Source organism: Chanos chanos, chromosome 9 (assembly GCF_902362185.1).
Source record: "Chanos chanos chromosome 9, fChaCha1.1, whole genome shotgun sequence".
In the NCBI taxonomy this organism is placed as follows: Eukaryota; Metazoa; Chordata; class Actinopteri; order Gonorynchiformes; family Chanidae; genus Chanos; species Chanos chanos.
The window spans coordinates 28,913,433-28,934,062 of NC_044503.1; the positions used below are offsets into that span (position 1 = coordinate 28,913,433).

Below are 20,630 nucleotides of genomic sequence, written 5' to 3' on the forward strand. Positions count from 1 at the left end.
GTATGTCTGTTTATCTGACTGACTCTCTGTAGTGAATCATAAACCCTCAGTAGATACCTAATAATTAACTCATCTGAACTTTTCACAGAACTTTGAGGACACAAAGAAAAGGTAAGTAACCTACCTCTTTGTTCTCTTGTTTTTCTATGATACAAAACCCACAGCAGCACTGACTCCTGAATCTTATTCCAGAGCCCAGTGCACACTGCAGGATCCAGAGATGATTTCAGGAGCACTGATCAATGTGGCAAAGCACCTGGGCAACCTGAAGTTCAGAGTGTGGGAGAAGATGCAGGACATTGTTCAATACAGTGAGTTTAAGTACAAGATGAAAAAGGACATAAAAATTAAAATAATCTAATAATTCATTTTACTCATGCACTATTAAAGTTGTCATCAAATACTGGTTTGAATCAAAGATAATGGAGGTTATTCCTGAGACAAACTGGATGTATTATGAGACAGACAGAAAGTGAAAGAGAGAGAGAGAGAGAGAGAGAGAGAGAGAGAGAGAGAGAGAGAGAAGCAAAGTGAGACCTGAAATTTCATAACAAAATGCTTTTAAAGTACAGATTTGTGGAATTAGAGTGAGAGGCGAAAACTGTAGTTAATAACTAATAGTCTGTCTGGATCAGGAGTGAACAGAGAAGGAAAAGACTTGAACATCTTCAAGATGAGGTTGTGGTTTGTCCCACTCACATTTGTTCTGCTTTTCCATTTTGAAAACGCTTTCATGAAATGATGTATGTGTCGTTGTTAAACACAACACCCAGAGAACTCACCAGGAAGTATTGCAAGTGTTTAAAATACAAACATCACACACCTCATCTTAAAATAAAATCATATAAAGAAAATGAAATAATTATAGACACAAATGTCATATATGACTGAACAGAGTGGATTTAAACCCGGAGTGTAACAGGGTGGAATAAGAGGAGAATCTCAGAATGTTAGATCAAATTAAACCAACTCTCCATACACAACTAGTACAACACACACACACACACACACACATGCGTGCACACACACAACTAATACAACACACACACCTCAAAAAAAATACCAAAACAAAAAACACTCAAGCAGCTAATAAAACAAAGAGAAATAATACAACACATACAACTCATAACACACGCACACAGACACACACACACACACATGCAGATAAATTAATAACAATATAAACATGTAAGCATACTGAATATTCAATCCTTCTCTTTGTCTCTGTTCTCTCTCTTCAGCTCCTGTGATTCTGGACCCCAACACTGCAGGACCGTATCTCATCCTGTCTGAGGATCTGACCACTGTGAGATTCAGTGATGAGAAACAGCAGATTCCTGATTATCCAGAGAGATTTGATACATTTCCATGTGTTCTGGGCTCTGAAGGCTTTAACTCAGGGACACACTGCTGGGATGTTGATGTTGGGGGCAGCACAGACTGGGAATTAGGTGTGACCACAGAGTCAAACCAGAGGAAGGGAAACACATTCTTTGACACTGATGTCTGGAGTGTGTTTTTGTACGATGGTAAATACTGGTCAAAGGCCTCAGGAGGGTCATCTACTCCACTGAGAGCGAATAATAAACTGCAGAGGATCAGAGTGGAAATGGACTGGGACAGAGGAAAACTCTCATTCTCTAATCCTCTGAATAACACACACCTACGAACCTTCACACACACTTTTACTGAGAGAATGTTTCCATACTTCGCCAATGCCTGTGAACTCTCTCCTCTGAGGATCTCACCAGTGAAATGCTGTGTGACAGTGAAGCAGCACAGTTAGATCAAATGTATGATGGTAAATGAGAAACAGCTTCACATTAATGTGAAATTTAAATTTATGATGTCTGGTTTATAAGTGTATGCGTTTTAAGGGTATTGATTATACATTTTGGGAAACAGTCTTTTCAGTGTCTAATATTATATTATACAAATAAGGTTACAGTTACATTATAACATATTTAAATGATACAGAACGAAATCATGAAAAATAAAATCATACTTTTTTTCTACAACTTTATTTCAAGTCATCTTCTACAACCATCTTCTTGCTCTACCATCTCACTGGCTCCTCACTGGTGAATAAAGATGATTATAATTATTAAACATTCCTGCCTATTAAACCACACATTTATGTCTAAAATGATAAAAACAGCCCAAACATCCTCATTTTAACAATGTGAATTGTTAAAGACTTTGTAACATGTAACCTACTGTATATCACAATATACCATATAACACTGAATCCCCACTGAATAAATGTATCATAATTTTTTTTTAATCTTGTTTCTACTGTAGTCTTTTAAAATCTTTTTCTTGTTTCTAATAAGTGTTTACTGTTTCTAAGAAGAGAAACCACAGGATGTTTTTTCTTAGTTGTGTTATCTCACATCACATAAATCAGTTTCTATCCTTCCTTCCATTCATCTGTCCATTCATCCTAACTCACAGTAAATGTGTGGTGTGAGTCAAGCATTATAGTTAAATCTGTCTCTCTCTTATACCTACTGCAGAAATATTGGTCAGTGTGATTTGTGTGTGTAACCAGGGCTTAAAATGTAGTAGCCTACAAGAAAGGAGAAGTAAAAGAAAAAATAAGAAGAAATAATATAGGAATAGACAATAAAAGTGATGCAGACAAGTTATAACCAATCAGGTAATAATAAATAGCACTGCAAATGTCAGATTCAAGAAATGACCAGTTAACGGTTTAGCTCCGCCTACCGGAGATTTGAGAACGGAACTAGATAAATTAACAGAAGAACTTGCCAGAGAGAGATCTAGTGGAAGAGAAGACGTTCGACACGAACGGAAAGAAATAAAGAAATCCAAGAGACCCAATACGCTAAAAGTAATTTTTTTAGTGTTTATACTTACCGTGGTCATCTAGGTTAGACTCCTAGAAGAGAAGAAAAAGAAACAACGGATTACAAGTTTTGTTGAAGATACTTGAATCAACGGAAATTAGTTTTGTGATTTACACAAAGGGATTTGGTCAGGTTTTTTGTATGTATTATTCGAACCGACTTTCTACGGAGGAACCACCATAGCACCAAAGTGACAACAAAGTAAGATGGCGAGCCGACCCAAGAGAAAGGACGAACGCGAGAGCGGATTGCTTCGCAACATGGAGGATGTATAATTTTCTTATTTGAAGGACTTGATTCTGAGAAAAACTGAAAGATTGAACGTTGTGCACAAACTTTTAAAATCAGCTGATTGACTTGTAGTTTTGTTATGAATGTGATGTGTTGTGTTGTGTTGACGAAATTGTAAGTTTTAACTGTGTCTTTTGGCTCTAAAATTATGTTGTACTTACCGGGAAGCAAAACTGCGGTGAACTAAAATACCTAAAAGTAGAAGGAAGAAACATAAGTATTAAACAATATAATTAGACAAAATATTCCAAAATAACATTTTGAAGTAACATTCCGGTGCTTTTCTAACTAAATAGGGATCGATAAAAGGTTAGAGATAACCTAATTGAACTTTTAATTAGTGAATAGAATTAGAATTGATAGGTCAAACAAACTTGGTGAACTTAGTGAGCCGCATCTAACCAAAGTAAAGTCTGATTTTCATTTTCTTTAATATCCAAAGAGGTGATGTCTTTTGTTGTTTCAGACTCGGGTAACTAATTTGTTAAGATTTCAATTTCAATTTACCTTGTTTTTCTGTAAATAAATAATCTTAGAGGTGTGTGTTTCTCTGTTTACTGCCTCTCTTGATACCTAGAGTCTTTTCCATGGCCCAGTTTGTACCTATGGTAGCACAACATAGGGGTTACATGTGTCTTTGTCAATTAATCATAAATAAGTGACAGTGTAAATAAATAAATAAATAAATAAAATCTCTGTATGAGTGTGTATTAGGGTCCTGTCTGCTGATAATCTCTGTGCTGTTCTGAGATCAGTGAGGTTCCTACTCTCTGCTCCCATGTCTCTGTACACAGGGTTAATGAAACAGTTTTCACCATCAGGCCTGTGTCTGGGTTTAAACTGCTGACAGACAGAGATTCAGACCTGAATTCTGTGGACGATGGCCCAGGGGACATGGTAACACTTCACTAGGATAGTCCTCCCACGGGGTATTTGTAACATTTCAGTAGCTTATTAATTGAGATTCAACCATTCAGCTGTTCCGCTTTGTCTGTAGATGTTTACCACACTATCTGTTGAGTATATGTGACAACTCATGAACATAACCACATATTTTCAGAATCATTTAGTTGAACTTCAACTACTCATTGAAAACTGTTTCGCTTTGTTTGTAGATGTTTACCAGACTATCTATAGAGTATATGTATCTCAACTAATAGGCTGTTGAAATGTTACAAATACCCTGTAAACCTGTGGGCAGACTGTCCAAGAGAAGTGTTACCAGTGGTCTATGTGAACTGTCCAGTTCCGCAGGTTTTGGGAAAATCTCAGTTCTGACGACTTTGTGGATCAGCTGTGAGACAACTTCTGACAGCGAACCACCTTCAGTCCCTTTTGGTGAGCCAACTATTCACAGATTCTGTCATCTGGATCAATTTTCAAAGTCCTGTGCTTTGGATGCAAAGGCTGCGCTTGCTTTTTTAAGCTGATCCAGTCTCGATGTTAGCTCAGCTAGCTCATCACTGTGTGTCCCTTCCATGGTTGTTTTCTTTTGATTGCGTGAGTCCAATGCAGAACTGATGGTGCCTAGAGACGTCCATACAGGTGCAAGGGAGATGTCGAAAGATGTAGAGAGGTATGTTTTGAGTTCAGTAGCCAGGCTGTCATGGTCTTTCTCGAGTCACTGCACCTGGCTAGCAATGGTTAGCAGATCTGTAATCTTAATCACAGGCGCTACTTGAGTTGCAGCACAATCTCCTTTCTCTTGTCGTGGCAGTTGTCTCAACGTGGCTGGCCGACTTATTTGGAGACCAAATACAGTTACTGTCTAATTTATGCAATGAGATGAGGTAAATATACAAATGGTGCAAACAGAATTATGAAAAATGTGGGAGCTATCCCTCAGCGTGGTGGTCTCCAACATTGTGGAATCGGAAGTCCAAAAAAACAAAAAGGAAAATTAAAAGAACTTGAACTGGTTATGTATTTTACTCATGCACTCATGATCATTTTCTGGCAGTAAATGATGTCCTAAAACAGATTATCATAATTTGACAAAAGAAAATGTATAAAATAGAGAGCATCAAATTTTAAGTTTGTCATTATTCCTGACAGCATGACAAAATGCAGATTCACTAGTTCCATCAGTGCAACATGCGCAACACAAAACAGAACAAACACAAAACTACTACTTCTACAAAACAGGCTGCCAAAGTGTAGGACAAGACAGTCTAACATAGAAGGTAGAACAGGTAATACAATATAACAGTATAGTGTACTCTGTAGCAGCAGTGCTGTAGAACAATATATACACAAAAAAGGGCATCAGAAAACTATACAATATACAGTTTGAGTTGGGTCTATGTGAAGTGTACATATACATTTTTATATAGTAGCATTTATCATGAATATATTACATATGGAAAAAAAAAAAAAAGAAAAGAAAAGAATGGACAGAGCTAGAAAGTTACAGCCGTTCTAGTTATGCGTGACTGGATAATCCAGTATCTACTGCCAGATGGTAGGTGGACAATCAGATAGAGGCTGGAGTGTGTGGAGTCCCTGATGATGCTGAAAGTCGTCCGCAGACATCTCTTACATATAATATGTGTCTTTTATATATGGTCTATATCCTTGTCGTATATGTCCTTTATGGGTGGCAGAGAGGTCCCAGTGAATCACTGTACTGTTTTCACCACAGACTTATGGTCAGTCACTGTGGGGTTGTCGTACCAGACTGTGATATATCTGCTCAAAATGGTCTCTACTGTGGCTCCAGGTTGATTTTCCTCAGCCTCCTGAGGAAGTATGAGCGTTGATGGGCCCTCTTAATGAGAGAGGAGACATGTAGGGCTCCCAAAAGGTCTTGAGTTCTCCTTGAAAACCTATGCTAACTGATATACTATGGTAATTATTATGCTGAATGTTGAAATGTAGTAATGTAGTAGACATTTTATGATGAAAAATACATTAAAAAATATCTTTCTAGTAAAAAATGTCCAATCTCAAATGATATTAAACCATAATTAAGACACACAACAAAAGAAATAGTTTTTTTTTTCTTTTGGAATTTCAGACCATATTCACATATACATTAAATTAAGCTTCAAGTGTATTTTGTATATATTATAATCAAGCAAAAAAAAAAAATCAGTCTATTTCAAACATGCTGGGTATATGGAAGGTCTGATATGGTGAATATGACTTGTTATATATCTATAATACATAGAATATTTTCTAATTTACTGTTACACAGTCTCAGCAGTAAATAGACAGTCAATACACTATCTGTATGAACCTCATATCATTATTTTTTTAAAGTCTTTGATAAGAGGATTCAGGAATCAGTTGTAGAAGAGCCTTTAACTGGTGGTCCTCTAGGGGGGAGAATCTGATATTTTTAAAAGACACAAGAAATTGTAAACCAATCAGAATCCTTTGTCTGAAACCCTGCCCTCTGACACACTTTGTGACGAAGAGGAAAGTCAGGAAGTGTCAGTTCTTTCGGAATGGTAGAAGAATTTTACCTTACAAATTACACCAAACCTATTTTAAATTTGAATTATTGTGAAGAAAACACAGATTAAAGGAAATTGGAGTGGACAACAGACAGAAGACAGAGATTCCTGTGAGTTTGTAGTCTGTTTTATGACCAAAAGTCAGAAAGTGAAAGAAGGGCTGAAATACAAGGAGTCACAGCAGAAGTGGACCCGTTACAATATGGCTTCTCAGTCATCAGAAGAGGATTTCTCCTGTCCTGTGTGCTATGACGTCTTTAAGGATCCTGTTCTCCTGTCATGTAGTCACAGTGTGTGTAAAGTCTGTCTGCAGAAGTTCTGGGAAAAGAAGGGAACTCAGGAGTGTCCAGTTTGTAGGAGAAGATCATCAAAACCTGAACCTCCTGCTAACCTTGTGTTAAAGAACCTGTGTGAGGCTTTTTTGCAGGGAAAAATTCAGACAGCTTCATCAGGGTCTGAGGAGTTCTGCAGTCTGCACAATGAGAAACTCAAACTCTTCTGTCTGGAGGATAAACAGCCTGTGTGTGTGGTGTGTCAAACTTCAAAAAAACACACAAATCACAGATTCTGTCCAATAGATGAAGCTGCTCATGATAGCAGGGTAAGATCAGTATCGTGGTTATTAAACACTGTTATAATGTTTTATCCCAAAGAGCTTGAACAAATTATTTGTGTAATGATATTTATAAAGGATAGTCTTCTATGAAAGTATTTATTTTTAGATATTATAAAATTTGGGAAAACGACCTTCATTTCCAACTATAGTAAACTGAACTAATGCAGAACAGCTTTAAAATGAATGAAATGAAATGAAATGAAATGTGAAAATGAAATTAACAGAATCAGGTTATTATGCTGTGTCCATGTTTAAAACTTTCTATTTGGGCTGGGATTAGGTGTTTCTCGATACATAATATATAAATTGTTGCAATCAGTGGTAATAAAGTAAAATCAGGTGAGTGAAAAGTCAAATGCAGTATGTCCGTGTGTGTGTGTGTATGTGCGTGTGTGTGTGTGTGTGTGTTGTTGTTGGTGTGTATGGAATGAATAACAGCAGTAAGGGAGCACATGTCAGATGACTGTATAATTTACAGAGATCTGGTCAGCATGTCACACATACACATTCTACAGATTCCAACTGGAAACCGGCGATATAAATAATTTCTACAAAAATTTCTGTAATTTCTACAAAACAAATGCATTTATTTATTTTAGGAGGAACTGAAGACTGCACTAAAGCCCTTACAGGAGAAACTGGAGATCTTTAAAAAAGTCAAAGTGACCTGTGATAAAACAACAGAACACATTAAGGTGAGAATAATTAGTACAAATTGTATAGTGTCATTTAACTGTTAATAATTTTTTTTCCCTAAAATTCTGCTAAATATTGTTATGTATTTCCTATGTTATATTTCATATTCTATATGATTAAAAACAACTATACATTTTTTCTAAAAGGAAACCAACCTGATGTAAAACTACATAGCACATCACAGGAACAGTAATAATCATTTCCCAAAACCCAGAAACTGAAAATAAAACAATAAAACAAAATAAAACAATGATTTTGATATATTCTTTAGGATCATTAGCACAGTGCACAGTGATCATTAAATATTTCTATGTTTCTCATTTCAGACTCAGGCCAAAAACACTGAGAGGCAGATCAAGGAGGAGTTTGAGAAACTCCACCAGTTTTTACGAGATGAAGAGACGGCCAGGATGACTGCACTGAGAGAGGAAGAGGAGCAGAAGAGTCAGATGATGAAGGAGAAGATTGAGGAGATGAGTAGAGAGATATCATCTCTTTCAGACACAATCAGAGCCATAGAAGAGAAGATCAAAGCTAAAGACATCACATTTCTGAAAGAAAGAACACCTATGTCTCTCTCTCTCTCTCTCTCTCTTTCTCTCTCTCTTTCTCCCCATAACCCCCCTCCAATACATTACACACCATTTGTAAATAATTGATGGTTAACATGTTTGATCTCCTTTCACAGAACTTTGAGGCCACAAAGAAAAGGTAAGTAACCTGTCTCTTAACTCTCTTCTTCTTCTGTGATACAAAACCCACAGCAGCACTGACTCCTGAATGTTATTCCAGAGCCCAGTGCACACCGCAGGATCCACAGATGCTTTCAGGAGCACTGATCAATGTGGCAAAGCACCTGGGCAACCTGAAGTTCAGAGTGTGGGAGAAGATGCAGCAGATTGTTCAATACAGTGAGTTTATGAAAGACACAATTAGAGGGAAAAGGGAAAAAAAGTGGTCTGAAAAAAATACTGGTCTGAATGTAAGACACAGGCCACCTAAGAAAAACTGGAGCTAATATGAGGGAGGTAAAACTGTACAGATAGAAAGAGAGAGAGGTTTCTATCATTCACATTTGTACTGTTTTATAAAATATTTCGTCTTCAGATTAGTGAATAAAAGACAGGGAGGCATGAAACACAACACACAGATCAAAACACAGGACAAATGTGAGGAAACCAGAAATTACTGCAGGTGTTTAAGACACAAACACCACCCAGCTCATCTTAAAATAAAGTCATATACAGTAAATGAAATACATATCATTATAGACACAAATGTCACACACACACACACACAACACAGCTAATAGACTCAATAAATACAATACACACAACTAAAATAACACCCACATAACTAAGTGTAGTACTCTTTAACACATTGTCTGAACAATGTCAGTCTCAATAATCAGTGAAGATAAATTAATAACAATATAAATATATAAACATAAGGAATATTCAGTCTTTCCCTCTGTTTCTGTTCTCTCTCCTCAGCGCCTGTGATTCTGGACCCCAACACTGCAGGACCACGACTCATCCTGTCTGAGGATCTGACCAGTATGAGATTCAGTAATGACTATCAGCAGATTCCTGATAATCCAGAGAGATTTGATTGGTATACATGTGTTTTGGGCTCTGAGGGTTTTAACTCAGGGACACACTGTTGGGATGTTGATGTTAGGGAGAATACATTCTGGGACTTGGGTGTGACCACAGAGTCAAACCAGAGGAAGAGAAAGACATTCTTTAAAACTGGTGTCTGGCGTATTCGCTTATGTGAAGGTAAACATGAGTCAAAGCCCTCAGGAGGGTCATTTGTTCCACTGAGAGTAAAGGATAAACTCCAGAGGATCAGAATGGAACTGGATTGGGACAGAGGAAAACTCTCATTCTCTGATCCTCTAAATAACACACACCTGTGCACCTTCACACACACTTTTACTGAGAGAATGTTTCCATTCATTTACAATCACTGTAAACTCTCTCCTCTGAGGATCTTACCAGTGAAATGTTGTGTAACAGTGAAACAGCACAGTTAGAGCTGATACTGTCTCTGTTTAAAGTTGAAACTATTTAAACGTTTTTTTTAAGCGTTTAAATTTAAATCTATAAAATAAATATTTCAATCTGTTTAAACTAGGTCTATTCCTCAAGCCCCTAAACACAGTCTATCATTCTGCCCTCAGATTTATTACTGGTGATAGTTATGGCGCTCACCATTGTGTCCTTTATGCTAAAGTGGGTTAGTCGTTTTTTCGCAGAGAGGCAAAATAATCATTGGCTTCTGTTTATTTTCAAGGCCATAGCCCGAAAGCTGCCACCTTACATATGTGAAATGCTGAATTCGAATCATAGATCTTATCAAACCTGCTCAAATTCCCCAGACTGCTTATGCTATTGGTCCGCTCTGAACTTGGAAAATCAGCCTTTTGTTTTAATGCCCAATTTTCCTGGAAAGGTCTTCAGGGCACCCTAAAAATCAGTTCTTTACCTTATTATGGCCAGTTTAAAACCATGATCTGTCACGCCCCTGGTCCCTCTGTCTCCTGTGTCCTCTTCTTCGTCTGTTCTCCCTCTAGTGTCCAGTCTGGGTTCTGTTTTCACTGTTTCTCTTGTTTCCCCCCTCTTTGTGAGTTTTGGGTTCAGCCCTGTTTAGTCTTTTAGTTCAATCATTGTTCTCACCTGTGTTTAGGCCTTGTTTAAGCCTTGTTTAGTTTGATATAAGTACTCCTTGGTTTCCCCCGTTTCTTTGTTCTGGCATTGTTTGGAGTTTTCTCCATCCATGGCACTTTTATTTTCTTGGTCTGCCACGGTCTTGTATTGGAATTCTGTAAGTCTTTGAAACTCTTATGTTTGTTTTAAATGAAGAGAACACTGATCTGCATGTGCGTCCAGCCTCTTTCAAGAAACGTGACATGATCAGAAACCACCCCGTCTCAATTTGTAACTGTTTTAACTGATTTTTCCTGGATTTTAGCTGGAATTTTCTACCTGTCTTTTGGCAATATTTTACTGTCTTAGTTTATTATGCTTACCCTGTTTTATTGCTTTTACTTTGCTCTACTGTGTTTTTATTATTTTTTTTATTTTTATTCTTGTTTTTATTTGTATTTGTACACTCGGCAGCATTGAAAGAGACAGCTACCCTCAATGTCTCCCCCAGAACTAAATAAAGGATGAATGAATGCAACACACAGCACCATCAAAACATAATTCACCATACATTGAGAACAGAATTTGTTTGCCATTTAAATACAAAATCTTATTCACCGCCATTCTGGACGGTGCAAAATCCTAATCTGAAATGCGGACGTGTCCATCCAAAGTGCACAGTTAAACCATTTAAAAAAACCAAGTCAACTATTGCCAGTGTTAGGCAAAGTGAAGCAAAACTTTAAGCAGTCTGGTAAGACAACATTTTTCCCAACTGCCGTAAACGATTTTTTTTTCACATTCACCTAAAACACCAAATAAAACATCATGGTTTTTACAACCACCAGTGTGTGGGCCCCATTTTGTCCAACAAACTCTTGCTTAAATTAGTCCATTCCAGTAACCATTTATTTGTTCCTGTCTGTTCATGTAGGTGAGTTATGGTTCCTTTAAACGGCTTGTGCACATACACACTTCACCTTTAGCTTGGTGGGCCCACAGGGCAAAGCGTAAAAACTGGTTACTCACAGGAGTCCATCTGAAGGCCTGAGGAGTCCGACTGGCACAGAGGGAGACGGTGAGGAGGTGGGTAATGAGTGTCTGAGAGGCCGGGAGAGATCTCCTCTTTCCCAGAGTGTCAGAGGAACACACAGGCTTTAATCCAATTCACTCAGAGCGTTGTCTGGATTTTCTCTCCGTCATCCCAAGAGAACAACAGACAGTTTGTCCCTGCACAGGCTACAGTTAACAACCTGTTTGTGTCTCCTCTAACAAAACATTCTGCTAGACCTCATACACTTAAAAAAATATTAATAGTAAATAAAAAAAATAATAGGATAAAATAAAATAATAATTCAATGGAAACCGTTAGTGATCACATCTATCCGGGTGAAACTGATTGCTATACGCAGACGATCATAATCAATTTTTTTCTTTATTTCTCATGCTCGTTCTCATTAGATTACGATCTAACTGACATTTGTTTATTTATTACATGAATATAAAGTAATGAAACGGACAGCTTGGCTATTTATGGAATTTTATGGAGTGTTTCAAAATGCAGTAGGCCTACAGCTGTTTCAAACGTTTTTTCAAATTACAGTACTGTACAAATTAAATTACTGAACTTTGTGAGCTATAATTCAAATACACTATAATACAGTACAGTACTGTATATGAAATATAGCTTATTGTAGTTCAAATTTTAATTAGGCTGTTGCCTAAAACGTAAAAGTATTGTAACAGAGTTCTGTATTATGAGTATAAATAATTCCTATACATGCATAGTAAGTGTTTTGAACCATACAAGCAGTTGATCACTATCACTTTGATCGCTATAACTTATTTGTTACATTTGTTTTTATTGTCAACTTTATGCTCTCTCTCTTCTGGTCTCTTCACTAATCTGGTTGACAGTACAGTACAAATACTGTAAACTTTGTCTCTCACTCTTTCCCCTCACTCTCTCTTTAGCTCCTCTGAACCCCAACACTGCAGCACCATGGCCCATGCTGTCTGAGGATCTGACCACTGTGATAAACTATGATGAGAAACAGCTGATTCCCATTAATCCAGACAGATGTGATTGGTATACATGTGTGCTGGGCTCTTAGGCCTTTAACTCTGCTGGGACACACTGCTGGGATGCTGATGTTGGGGACAATACTACTGGGTGTGACCACAGAGTCAAACCAGAGGAGGGGAGAGGCATTCTTAACACTGATGTCTGGTTGTTGTGGTATAAGAACAGCAAGTATCAGTCTGAGTGCTTGCAACATAAATAGTCAGTATATGTCACAGGTCTCAGGAGAGTCATTTGGTGCAAAGTCCAGAGGATCAGAGTGGAACTGGACTGGGACAGAGAAAACTCTCATTCTCTGATCCATTAAATAACACACACCTACACACCTTCACACACACTTTTACTGCCAGCTCATACTTTGTTTCAGTTCTTTACTCACCTATATGACATGTAGGAAAGGAGGACATGATTTACACTGCATTATAATAATGATGTTATTTACTCCACATCTTATAAAACACCATCAGCTGTGTTCAGTGAAGAGCTGATGTTGAGGTGTTAAACCTGTTTGAGTTGTTAAGAAGATTTCCCATTCTCACCTCATCCAGTCAGTGTTGGTGATGTAGACCACATTTCAGTGCGATCACATACTCTGTGTTATTTTACTGAATTCATGCTTTTGCCAGATTAAGGATGAGAAAAATGAAAATTGAAAAATGAAAAATCTTGAGTGCCTCTATAATATCAACCCCCCTGCAATGATACGGAAAATGACATAAAATATACAATAATAATAATAATAAAAATAATAATAATAAAATATTTTTAAACATTTTTAGACATTATTAAAAATATTTAAAAACATTCAGAAATATTTTTGTTGCTTTTCTTTGCGTATTGTTTATGTGAATATGTCTCTTTAAAATGTTAAATGGTGATACTTCACTGTAACAGTAGGTGACAGTAGAACATAGCAAAAGGTTCAGAATCCCAGAGACAGACAGACAGATGTTGGTTCAGAACTTTCTTTTGAAGTGTCATGTAGAAGGGACCATATGCACTAGTTTATTATACACGTCCTACTGTTAAATCTAAAACGTCTGTTATAAAATACTGTATAGTACAGATATATAGTGAGATGAAAGATATTTTGTTTGAATCTAATAACATTTCAGTGTACACCAGACAACTTAATTGTCTTAACTGTTACTTTATTCTTTTACTCTCTTCTTTTATTTTTTTATTTTTTGTGTATGTGTGTGTGTGTGTATGTGTGTGTGTGTGTGTGTGTGTGTGTGTGTTTTCTGTGAGAAAATGATTGTTACATAACACAGGTTGTGTTATATACCGGATTCACGTTCACTGCTTTTCATTGCAGAGAGGCTGACATTTAACCTTCTGCTAGTCAAATAAATAAATAAAAAAATAAATTATGACCTTATAACCTAAGTTGTAGCTGTCATTGCAAGGGGGAAGATATAATTATTAAAACACATTTGAACATGCACATCAATTACATAATAACAAATTGAAGTTTAAATGACAATTTCTACATAAAAAAAAACCAAACAGATTCCTTTCCTTATCTTGACCCTTGAACACCATAAGGTAAGGGAACAGCCAATCAGAATCAGTCTTTAACTAAACTTTACCCTCATCCACATTCAAGAGCTACAGACAGAAGGAACTAGAGTGCAGTCTGTTTAGCTCTTCATGAATCTGACTGCAGTTAAGTTTCTATACAACATCAAACACACCAGGTGAGTAACAAATGATGGTTTCAAAGTGAGTGAAATCAGTTATTTAATGTTTTAATAGGTCTGTGGAGTGAATGAAGAACAGAATGCTGTGAGTCTGTTTTAACTCGTAGGAAAGTGAAAGTGAACTTGATTTTGCATTGCATTGTCATTGCAGGAGAGGAGCTGTCAGAAAATGACATCTAAAGCTGTAGTATCAGAGGAAGATTTAACCTGTCCTGTGTGCCGTGACATCTTCAGTGATCCTGTTCTCCTGTTCTGCAGTCACAGTGTGTGTAAATACTGTCTGCAGCAGTTCTGGAGTAAAAAAGGATCACAGGAGTGTCCTGTCTGTAGGAGAAGATCAAAAGGAGAACCTGCTAGAAACCTGGCTCTAAAGAACCTGTGTGAGGCTTTTTCACAGGAGGGAAGTCAGAGATCTTCATCAGGGTCTGAGGATTTTTGCAGTCTGCACAGTGAGAAACTCAAACTCTTCTGTCTGAAGGATAGACAGCCTGTGTGTGTGGTGTGTCGGGATTCAGAAAAACACATAAGCCACAGATTTCGTCCAATTGATGAAGCTGCTCGTAATTGTAGGGTAAGGGATACTCTGTGTTATTCAGATTTCTCAAATAAAATATCAAACCTTTTTATGTCAAAAAACATGAATGTTCCTTGAAACTTAATTTGAAATAGAACAAATGAAATCAGTAATGTAGAACAGCTGTCTATACTTGTTACAGAGGAAAGTTCTGGATACCTGACACATACACATGTAACTTAGTGAACTACATGGACACTGAAGTGTAGTTTTATTTCAGGAGGAACTGAAGACTACACTGAAGTCATTACAGGAGAAACTGGAGATCTCTAAGAAAGTCAAAGTGACCTGTGATGAGATAGCAAAACACATTAAGGTGAGAATAATGAGAAATGAAGAAAGAATGTGTATGGACAATGTCTAATGATTTAATGTAATACAGAAGGAAGAGTTAAACATCCACGAAACTAACTCAAATCTAAATACCTCTCATTTCAGGTACAGATCCAGCACACAGAGAGACAGATTAAGGAGGAGTTTGAGAAACTTCACCAGTTTCTACGAGATGAACAGACAGTCAGGATCGTTGCACTGAGAAGGGAGGAGCAGCAGAAGAGTCAGATGATGAAGGAGAAGATTAAAGAAATGAACAGAGAGATGTCATGTCTTTCAGATACAATCAGAGCCATAGAAGAGGAGATAAAAACCAAAGATATTTCATTCCTGAAGGTGAGAACATATCCCCCCACTCTCTCCCTACTTGGTGGAAAACTGGCTCACAGTTTTACAGTTTTTGCCCCTAATGCTCTCAAATGACAAGAGGCAGGTATGGCTCCTACCATTCTCAAACTATGGGCTGCGGACCGGTGCCTGTGCCAGTCTTATTCAAGATTCTAGAATGTTAAGCTCTTGTGGGCGGGAATGCTTAACATTCTAGAATCTTGAATAAAATGTTACTGTATTCAAAGCAAGAAGCTCTGCCGAGGGGGCAGTTTCCTTGGTGCCGGTACATGGGCCATCATTTGAGAAACGTTGTCCTACCACACATCCCATACCTGCACTGAACGCTATACACCCACCAAAATATGTCCTCTCTCTGGAGTGCTGTGTGCTGTTTGTACCTTGCATTATATGTTCTAGTCTTGTAAGGTTCATCCTGGTTTGTCTATTCTGTCTTTAATGCACCTTGTATGAATCTTGTGGGAGGCAACCTGTCCTTTTGTCATACATGTAAACTGTGTGATCGCCATGTCTGTAACCTTAGTTGTTTTACAGCAGCAATGACTGATTCTGTCACTATTCTGATTGTGATTTTGATTCTGACTCTCTTTAAACCATCTTTTCCTTTCACACATTTATTTTAATTTATTTGTTTATTTATAATCTCTTTTCACAGAACTTTGATTCCACAAAGAAAAGGTAAGTAACCTGTCTCTTGCTGTAACTCTCTTCTTTTTCTGTGATATAAAACCCACACCAGCACTGACTCCTGAATGTTATTCCAGAGCTCAGTGCACACTGCAGGATCCACAGATGATTTCAGGAGCACTGATCAATGTGGCAAAACACCTGGGCAACCTGAAGTTCAGAGTGTGGGAGAAGATGCAGGACATTGTTCAATACAGTGAGTTTGTGCACAAGATAATAAGATTTTAAAAAGTCAGACAATTAAAAGAATGTCATCTAGTAATGCATTATACTCATACACTTATCATCATTCTCTTGCAATATTCCTTAGATACTGGTCTGAATGCGGGATAATGGAATCTAAGACAGACTGTAGTTATTATGAGACAGACAGAATGTCAGGGAGAAAGAGAGAAAGAAAGAAAGAAAGACAGAAAGAGAAAGAAAGAAAGAAAGAAAGAAAGAAAGAAAGAAAGAAAGAAAGAAAGAAAGAAAGAAAGAAAGAAAGAAAAGGAAAATTAGGCTATATGGTGAGAACCAGATAATTCACTTACACAAAGACACTGAAACATAAAAAAACCTAACAACACGGCTAACATAATACACACAATGTTCACAACACACATGCAACTAATACATCATGTTACAAAAAAAAAAACCCAAGTGTTATACTTTCTCATCATTTCTTTAACTATACAGTAATAATGAAGAATGACTGTTCTTTTGTGCCCTGCGATGGACTGGCGACCTGTCCAGGGTGTTTCCCCACCTTTCGCCCAATGAATGCTGGGATTGGCTCCAGCACCTGCCTTGACCCTAATTACAATAAGCGGCTTAGAAAATGAATGAATGAATAAATGAATGAATGAATGAATGAATGAATGAATGAATGAATGAATGAACTGTTCTTTTGGAAACCAGACTCCTTCTTTATGAGGCTTGTTAGACTATTTACATAACATTTACATGAACTGAACGCGAAGCAACATTTATGAGGCAACATAAATAAACAAACAAACGAATAAATAAATAAATGCTGGATTTCTATATATATATGTGGATAGATAAATAAATATTCAATCATAACGATCAATAATTAGATAAATGTGTGGGTAAATTTCACTGTTGATTTAAATGTGTATAAACACATGAACATACTATATATTTAATCTCTCTCTTTCTGTTCTCTCTCTTCAGCTCCTGTGATTCTGGACCCCAACACTGCAGGACCATGGAACATCCTGTCTGAGGATCTGACCAGTGTGAGATACAGTGATAAGAAACAGCAGATTCCTGATAATCCAGAGAGATTTGATTGGTATCTATGTGTCCTGGGCTCTGAGGGCTTTAACTCAGGGACACACTGCTGGGATGTTGATGTTGGGGAAAATACAAGCTGGTCCCTGGGTGTGACCACAGAGTCAAACCAGAGGAAGGGAGACACATTCTCTAAAACTGGTGTGTGGCGTGTTCGGTATATGGATGGTGAGTATGATTCACTGGCCTCAGGAGGGCCATATGTTCCACTGAGAGTAAATAATAAACTCCAGAGGATCAGAGTGGAACTGGACTGGGACAGAGGAAAACTTTCATTCTCTGATCCTCTAAATAACACACACCTACGCACCTTCACGCACACTTTTACTGAGAGAATGTTTCCATACTTCTATAGTCACTGTAAACTCTCTCCTCTGAGGGTCTTACCAGTGAAGTGTTGTGTATCAGTGAAGCAGCACAGCTAAATCAAATGTACAATAATTAATGAGCAAAAATTTCACATCAAAAGTAAAGATATGAAAATTATCATCCTCATCAGTTTATGAGGTCTAATTCTAAAAGTGTATGAAGGTCAAGACAATCAGTTTCATATTTCTAAGATCACACAATGAGTGTTTTTTAAACTACAGTATCATAGCAACAGTGTCTTTGATTTTCAATCACATTGTACCAGGACAGAGTTCTGATAATGTAAAAGTTTGCTTATTCTCTCTTTATGTTTAAGATGACTGTATATATCTGAACTGAAATTAGAAACAAGGCTAAATGTCTGAAGATTTCAAAGATTTTTCTTAAATTTAAGTTGTGTTTGACTTTATTTTAATCATACAGTATATAAAACATATTAGTTAAAAAAAAAAAAAAACTTATCGGATACATTGATAATGTTACCTGCATTAACTGGATTTGTGTGTAATGTATGTGTTTGATTTGGACAGTAATTATGCTGTATGTCTGACTGACTGTACTGTAAACACACTGTGTATGTTATAGTGTGTGATGAGTCTGGATAAAGCCATTATTAATCCTTCATTATGCTGTCATTGGATCAGTTCTTTTGAGGGTATCTGTCTTTAGATGACTGTTCTCTACACATTACCTCTCCTGTTAATGCATGTGACTGTGTTTCCAGAATAGAGGGAATGTTTTATTTATTAATGTATGTATGTATGTATGTATGTATGTATCTATCTATCTATCTATCTATCTATCTATCTATCTATCTATCTATCTATCTATCTATCTATCTATCTATCTATCTTATTCATTCATTCATTCATTCATTCATTCATTCATTCTCTTATTATTTAGCCCCCCCCCCCCCCCCCCCCCCCCTCCTCAACAGATATTTGCCATTTTGTTTGTTACATTGGTTAATTGGTTCACATTTTAGTTGTCTCTTAAAGCTAATCTTCTGAAACAGATTCCACCCTGATGTCTCCAAACAGAGAGAAGAAATCATCCAAGCAGCGCCATGCTAAACCTTAACTCCACCTTCTTATACACCTGGAACAAAATATTAATTCTGGTCTAAATATTAATAGCGTAAGTGCTTTTTTGTCATTAAATCCTTGTCTGTTACTCTTACGGTTCTTTAAAGCTCCTAAAAAGCGTTATGGAACTGGGCTGACACCAGTCAGAGAGCATCAGAAGACTTTCTTATGGTGAACACATAGCTCCTCTAATCGGGTTGGAATTTTTTAAACAGGACTTAAAATAAAACAGCGTCAGTGTCCACGCCGTCTGTCCTCTAAGGCGTCTGTGGACCCACAACTTCACTCTGTCTTTACCAACAACAGCAACCACCAAAAAACCACTGTACACCAACATGGGAATGACTCTATCACAGCAAATCACAGTATATAAACAGGTGCAAAGGAAAGTGAAATCATTTCATCTAATTTTTAATTTCACCTCATGTGCATCACATCAGCCATGCACCAGACACAGAACTTACATAACTTACAGAACTTACAGAACTCACTGAACTCACATAAAAGACAGAATGGGAATGGTACACTATTGGTTGGAATTTTATCTGTGTGTCTTAGTAAAATATTTACTGGATTTTTAGAAGTGTTCATGGAAGTAATTGACAAAGCTATAAAGAATGATAAGCTAAATTGTCTCTTTACATCACTTTACTGTAGTTTTGTGTCACAAACTGAGAAGAGCCTGGATGGAGATGCAGGTAGTGTTTTTTTTGTTTTTTTTTTATTTCAAGTCGTAATCCAAGTGGTTGGTCAATGATCTGTTACATAATACAATGACTACTGAGGGCAAGTTGAGATGTGAGGTCTAGGTACAAGCAAAATTTGATGCACGGGAGGGCTAACAGAGGGAACAGGCACCAAGGCTAAACAGAGAACAAACAGATATTAACTAGGTAGCAAGGTAACAAGGCTCAATGAACAAGACTAATGGGACAACTAAGCAAACAAGACAACAGTGAAACAAGAGACAGGATACAGCTCAGTACAGACAGCTAATGTAAGACTTCACAAATGAACACAGTAAAACACATGGATATGTGTGTGTATGTGTGTGTGTGTGTGTGTGTGTATGTGTGTAGATCCAACCTGGCTCTGGCCAGGAGACAGGGTGGTGGAGACAGAAACCTGACATTTGAACTTTAGATGCTGCCTGTGAGCGGGGGGTGATTAATGTGAAAAATAAAGTTGTCATACTTCATCAAAACTGATAGACAGAAGAGAATTAAATGTTTACACACAATGTTGGAGTTTATGCTCTAGGGACAGTGAAAAGAGGTATTTGTGTATCGTAACAGATGAAATGTAAGAAGTCAGGAACGGAAACTAAGGTGTTTTGTATAACAAGGTAAAATATTATTTATGTTCTATATCACATGCATACTGTTTGATCAACATGAGAAGGAAACTCCAAAATGATCACAGAACAACCAGAGTGAGAAAGAGAAAAACTTTCTGTTATTCTCTCACCCTCTAAATAACACACACACACACACACACACACACACACACACACACACACACACACGCACACACACACAGACACACACTTCATAATTTCCCACACTTCACA

At 37.2% G+C, this 20,630-nt stretch overlaps 2 protein-coding genes across 7 annotated transcripts in view; both read left to right on the forward strand.

The window, feature by feature from the left end:
• Positions 1 to 1,786, forward strand: part of LOC115820012 (tripartite motif-containing protein 35-like) — a 33,087-nt gene extending 31,301 nt beyond the window's left edge. The window contains exons 4-6 of the mRNA XM_030783449.1: positions 89 to 111; positions 193 to 311; positions 1,242 to 1,786. Coding sequence (XP_030639309.1) covers positions 89 to 111; positions 193 to 311; positions 1,242 to 1,786 — 687 coding nt within the window. The remainder of the gene's footprint in view (positions 1 to 88; positions 112 to 192; positions 312 to 1,241) is intronic.
• A 5,035-nt stretch (positions 1,787 to 6,821) lies between these two features.
• LOC115820002 (tripartite motif-containing protein 35-like) lies at positions 6,822 to 18,031 on the forward strand. Of its 6 annotated transcripts, none has more exons than XM_030783439.1 (6): positions 6,822 to 7,220; positions 7,835 to 7,930; positions 8,258 to 8,502; positions 8,978 to 8,989; positions 16,388 to 16,506; positions 17,487 to 18,031. In XM_030783439.1, exons 1-6 carry the CDS (start codon positions 6,822 to 6,824, stop codon positions 18,029 to 18,031), a joined length of 1,416 nt encoding a protein of 471 aa, XP_030639299.1. The 6 variants fall into 6 exon arrangements, with proteins under 6 accessions (XP_030639299.1, XP_030639298.1, XP_030639300.1 ...); XM_030783438.1 differs by lacking the exon at positions 8,978 to 8,989 and adding an exon at positions 9,924 to 9,945 and having other exon boundaries at positions 16,395 to 16,506; XM_030783440.1 differs by lacking the exon at positions 8,978 to 8,989 and adding an exon at positions 11,654 to 11,672 and having other exon boundaries at positions 16,395 to 16,506.
• Positions 18,032 to 20,630: the final 2,599 nt, after the last annotated feature.